At 46.9% G+C, this 5,766-nt stretch overlaps 2 protein-coding genes across 2 annotated transcripts; one reads left to right on the plus strand and one right to left on the minus strand.

Moving 5' to 3' along the window:
- Positions 1 to 470: 470 nt before the first annotated feature.
- V1508DRAFT_426884 (general substrate transporter) lies at positions 471 to 2,721 on the minus strand. Its single transcript, XM_066941626.1, has one exon. The coding sequence runs from the start codon at positions 2,261 to 2,263 to the stop codon at positions 587 to 589; it is 1,677 nt and encodes a 558-aa protein (XP_066792708.1). The 5' UTR covers positions 2,264 to 2,721; the 3' UTR covers positions 471 to 586.
- Positions 2,722 to 3,736: 1,015 nt separating this feature from the next.
- Positions 3,737 to 5,270, plus strand: V1508DRAFT_400504 (bacterial low temperature requirement A protein-domain-containing protein; the record flags this gene model as incomplete). Its single annotated transcript, XM_066938340.1, has 4 exons — positions 3,737 to 3,869; positions 3,925 to 4,028; positions 4,085 to 4,963; positions 5,022 to 5,270. 4 exons carry the CDS (start codon positions 3,737 to 3,739, stop codon positions 5,268 to 5,270), a joined length of 1,365 nt encoding a protein of 454 aa, XP_066792709.1.
- Positions 5,271 to 5,766: the final 496 nt, after the last annotated feature.

The raw sequence follows: 5,766 nt of genomic DNA on the forward strand, positions 1-5,766 counted from the left end.
GGTTGCTAGGTTATTAAAAATTTGAAATACGGGACGCGTAGACGATTGAGGAGTGAGCCGCTCGCTTGGGTGGTCCGCTCGCTTGCCGATCACGTCTAAGACCAAGTTATATGTAATAATCCTCTAACCAGGATTTGAGTGGGTATTTGGTGATATGGAGCTCTTTAACGTAAATGCTGTTGGATGTTCGCGATACGGGATATGTCTAGTAAATGTCGTGTTGCTGGAAGGCACCCAATAAGAACGGGCCCGAAACTTCCCTTGTCTCGTAAATCACGCGCTGCCTCACAAAGAAAGTTTAAGCAATGGGCTCTCTCGTCTCGATGCCGCATTGCCATACGAATGCTCCCATATGAAAGCCAAACTAACCTTCCAGTATCTCGCAACGAACTTCGTTAGTTATATGACTCTGGAATACATCGTTCTAATACCCAGGGTTCCAGGCAACATGGATAAAACTCAGAAGTCGCTTAAGAGTAAGTGCTTTAGTGTCGATTATTTACAAGGTTATATATTTGTCTACATGTGATACCAGCACCAGAGATTTCATGACATCAATACTTTTTGCTAACACTCAAGGCCATCGTTAACCTGCAATAGCACTTCTAGCACCTCTCACCAATTTATCGCTTGTGACAAGGGGACGCGCGTCAAAGTCCTCCATCTGTTCCGCCCTATATGCATCAACCTGGAATGTTTCGAATTTCCTCGCCGGCACATCATTGGCAAACAGTATATCAAGTTCTTCATACCGTCTGCCCTTCGTCTCCGGCAGCTTGAAGTAAGCCCAGATAAATGTCAACATAGCGGTTCCGCTCCACACAAAGGCGGTGTAGCCCTTGAGATTCCACTGTGTCGGATTCATGAAATACGGCTCCAACGCACCAGCAATGACGCTGACGATATAATACGCATTTCGCGCAACGCACACTGTCCTCTGACGGAGACGGGTGGAACCGATTTCTGCTGGTATCGCCCAGCCAAGCTGTCCAACAGTGAGCTGGTAGACGAATGTCCAGACGAGTGTCAGTACTGCTTGGGTCGTTGCAACACCGTTGGACGTGGTGCGGACATTGAGAACACCAATTAAAAGGAGTATCACGCACATTGTGGCCATACCCCAAAGGTAAATAGTCCTGCGGCCAAAGTACGGCAAAAGAAGGAACCAGGAGAGAAGCGTACCTAAGAGTGCGATGGCGGTTCCCCCTAAATTAAGTCTGTACGTCTGGGATGTCGAAAGTCCGATCTGCTGGAAGAAGTAGGTAGAGTTGTATGCGAAATTCAGCCCCGATAAAACTTGTCCGCCGAATGCGAAACAAGCGATCAATGTTCGCCGTCGCTCGAAAGACTTGAAGCAATCCCAGTAGGATGTTCCTATCGCCAGCTCTTCCTCCAGTTTGTTGGTGTGAACGATCGTCGCGAGGGTATGCTTGACATCGATGCCTGCTGACTTGCGTTGCAATCTGAGTAGGGACTTCTCAGCCTCTTCCAATCGGCCTATCCGTACCAAGTGCCATGGAGATTCTGGAGCAAAAAACAATAAAGGGATCAAAAACGCCGGCCAAACCCACTGCAGCCCAAATGGGATCCTGAAAGACCATTCTGTACTTAAGTGGACCAATCCATCCAATATACCAGCGGCAATAATTTGGCCAATGATAAAGCACATATTAGTGTAGGTTGTTAGATACACTCGAAGGGAAAGTGGTAGCACCTCGGATGCATAAGCTGGGGCTGTCGAAGCGAAGACACCCCATGGAAGTCCACACAAAACTTCTCCAACACACAACACAATGATGTTTGGGGCAAAAAACGTCATAAAGATAAAGCACGACAGAACAAAGAGCGAACCAATCAACACGGGCTTCTGGCCGAATGAGTTGACTAAGTAGCCATTTGCAAGGACACCAAAGAAGGCACCAATTCCAGCGGCATTTCCCAGACCGGCTTGCCAGGCTGCCGTCAGCTGATAACCAACTCCCGGAAAGTAATTTCCGTATTTCTGTGCAAACGTTGGGTAAGCGTAGAAGTTACCTATAAGAACAGTATCGTAACCTTCCATCACGACGCACATTGAGACGACGAGGCACCAAAAAATTGCCATTGGATAGGCTTTGATGGCTTTCCAAAGTGGCATTATTTCCTCGCTCTCGATACCGACCTCAACATTCTGGTTTAGCTGCTCATTGTACAAGTCAGCATCAAGGACATCAGGTAGCAAAAGGTCTGTCTCTTCAGCGTCGATATCCTCATTTGAATGCATTGCCACGGTCGCTATATAATTTTGACAAACGAAATATCAGCTGGCTATACAGCCAAATGGCGAGATGCAAACCAATAGAGGGCAAGAGGGGAGGTGAGTGTGACGCGGAACGGTATACATGACCTTTACATTAAAACATGGAGTCAGCGATGCTTCGGTGTTATAAGCAGCTTGGCTTGGAGAAATGGCGTGCCGGAATCCGGTAATGGGTCCTCCTGATAAGGTCGGCCTCGGAGCAGTAATTCTGGGTGCGAGTACCCCCTATCAGATTTGGAGTGGTTTAGGGTAAAATGACAAGAAGATTACCGCGCTAACGCAAAGTTCAAGTGTGCAGTCCTCCCTGTTGATCGTCGTCGACGAGCAAAGCAAAAATGTCGAATCTATGAGGACAAGAATTGAAACAAGTTAAGCTCATGGTTCTCAACAGATTACGTGACTGGTTCGAAGGAGGGCAATTGGGCGTATCATACAGTTAGGGTTGCAGCTATATATTCTCTTATACCTCATAGTAGAGTGCGAGAATTAATATGGAATGGAGCACTTATAAAAACGCCATTCGAGGTGACTGTGTGCTACACAACCATATGTCTTGTTTTGTATAATAGAGACGAGCCCCGCCTCGCATACCCAACAAAGACAGCGAGCGCATTCTTCGCTGCTTGTTCCTGTGCACGATAAGATAATGTGCGACGCAGTCAAAAATGCGCACATTAGCCACCGCAGGCGTCCCATTAAACCACATTTCGGACGGCGGCTAGGAGCCTGTGGTGGTAGTGGCGCATATGTTGCGCACATGTGTCGCAAGCAGCGCAGCAACACTAGAGAAATGCGGCAACCTTTTACCCTTCATGAACCCTTGCCCAAGCCTACTCCCGTAAATTCCAATTGAGCTGTTCGCCACATAATACTATAATTTAGTTTCAAATTGACGATCCGCAAATAGACTCAGACTACCCGATACGGTAACGGTTGCCAACTCTAAAACAGAATTATTGAGAATAATCAAAGATCCGAACAAATGTCCTCTGAGTTATATTTGTATTTAGTGTAAGATCAGTGTTGGTTTCATATCGTTCATCGTTGTCGTAATCAACCATCTATTAAATATAACAATGTCTCAGGGTTTCAGGGTACCACACGGTACCCAGCCATGCTCCTCGCTTTATTTGCAGTTATTATTATTATTGGCCACCTCTACATACTGCATTCCACATTACTCCAGTTGAGTGTGAAACAAGAGCATTTTTGATATTTGCACTAAAATAAATGAAAAATTGTGCGAAGTTGTGTGTCTTAAACCCCAAACCCTCCTAGAGTAACTTCGCCGCTAGAAAGCAAACTTTTGCGGCTTTGTAGTAGTTACACTGAAATGATAGATGACTATTGAGCCGCAACACAGCGCCCATCGCCCATCGCCCATCGCCCATCACCCCATATCACGTCCGTCTTGGGCCAAGTTCCTATAGCCCCGTCATGGCCACGATCACAAAAACCGAATCGTCTGAACTAATATCCACTCCGCGTGCTCTATTTCGGCAGCCTCTCGCGTTACAATGGCTAGAGGACGGAAAGCTCATGAAAAGATCAGAAGCCGAGCGGCAAGCAGGCAAGTGCTATGCGGCCACGTTTCAATCGCAATGTAAACTAACGAATATTTCCAGGTAGATTTGAACTCTTCCTTGACTTGCTCTATGTCGCGATCCTAGCAAACTTTGCCGAGAATCTTGCTGACGATGTCTCGGGGGTGAACTTGGTCAAGTACATCGTAAGTTCAATCTTTTGTTCCGGGTGTACTGTCGCGAGCTAACGAAGGCGATAAAGCTCATCCTTACACCGACGTGGCATGTATGGAGTGACCTTAGAGAGCTGATGAATTCGTTCTACACCGATGATCTCGCGCAGAGGGTCCTTATTCTCTGGATCATGGTGTTGTTGGTCATATATGGAAATAACGCAACGTATGTCAACGAGGACATTAGCGCAATGCGGGCTACCGTTGGTGCTTACATGATCGCACGAATGTCTGCGACTACTACTCATCTTCTTTATTCCTTTGCAAGCTATCATCACAGAGCTCAACAGCGACTCTGGTTCTGCCTTTCAATCGTCGGCCTATGCATCTACATCCCGCTTTTTGTAGAGTCGATATCTTTACGAAGCAAGATTGCTGTGGCTAGTGTCGGAATAATTGTCGAAGAATCCATCTGGGTGTTTTGTTATGCTCCTGCCGCAAAGAAGCTTCTAAGAGCTAGATATACTACAGCTGTGGACATCCCGCATGAAATCGATCGGTTTGCTGCTTTCTTCATCATCGTATTGGGCGAATTCCTCTATTCCATCGTGGTTGGTTCTCCTGCCGCAATTGGATTCAATGACAGACTACTCAGAGCTATTTGGACATTAATCATTGCTTTTTGTCTGAATTGGTTGTATGTTCATAACGACGGAGCGATGAAAGGAGTGCACCCCCTCCGACACTCGGTTTACGCAGCTTTTTTATGGGTGGTACTTCACCTTCCATTGGTGGCAAGCTTACTAGCTGGAGGACATGTGGCAGCAATCTGTGCTAGATCTTCAGAGTTGCAAGTAGGGCAGGTTTGGTTGCTCTGCGGAGGCATCGGTGCGGGATTGATCATCCTATACTTGGTCGCGCTGCTTCATAAATCGGAGGATGGATCTGGAACTTTATTGCTTCCAAAGGTAAGCTATGAGACTGCTTATTCGAACCCTGAATTACACAGTTTGCTGACTCTTGCAGCCCGCTCGACTTGTCTTTCGACCTGTTTCGGGTATAATTATCATATGTCTTCCCCTTGCTCACGATCTAGGCATCACATCTATCGTGTCGATAGTCATGGCTCTCTCCGTTCTGTGCGTCGTTTGGGAGAACATTACATCGTTGATTAGCGGAGCCAAGTTCTGGGAAAAGTGGGTGGACACGAAGTATCCAGAGATCAATGACGTAACCACGCAACCCCAAGATTTATGTGGGTCGCATGACGGGTAGAGGTGTTTCAACGCCCGGTGCTAATTCAACGCCCAGTGCTAATTCAACGCCCAGTGCTAATTTAAATATGCTCACGATCTTCGTTTCAACTGTTTAAGACTTGCTTTTGTCAGTCGGGCTACTATTTAATCGAAAAGGGCAGCTAATCTGGCTTGGTGTGTTCAGGTCTGCTCCATTCATACACCCTTCCCTTCGAGCCTTCGCAATCATTGTGTCCCAGTATACCGTGCTCTAGTTCCTTGCCAACTGCCCACATTATCCGATTTGTTTGTCCACGAGAATCCAGGTCATTTCGCCATGAGGTGCTCCAAAAAGCGTCCAGTTTAGCGCTCATGTGCGGACTGGACGGGTGCACTGCATACTACGCGACCTGGAAGCATGTAACTGTGTACTTTAGAATATTATGTATGAGGACTCTATGGAGACTCAGCGCATTCTGTCACGGCCTGGGAACGACGAAGTCGAGTTACTCACCAACAATGATGTAAGCAAAGTT

The sequence above is a fragment of the Lipomyces doorenjongii genome (genome assembly GCF_038497915.1).
Source record: "Lipomyces doorenjongii strain NRRL Y-27504 unplaced genomic scaffold V1508scaffold_107, whole genome shotgun sequence".
In the NCBI taxonomy this organism is placed as follows: Eukaryota; Fungi; Ascomycota; class Lipomycetes; order Lipomycetales; family Lipomycetaceae; genus Lipomyces; species Lipomyces doorenjongii.

Excerpts from the sequence above, each read along its gene's own strand:
- V1508DRAFT_426884 (XM_066941626.1), bottom strand. The coding sequence starts at position 2,263 with ATGCATTCAAATGAGGATATCGACGCTGAAGAGACAGACCTTTTGCTA.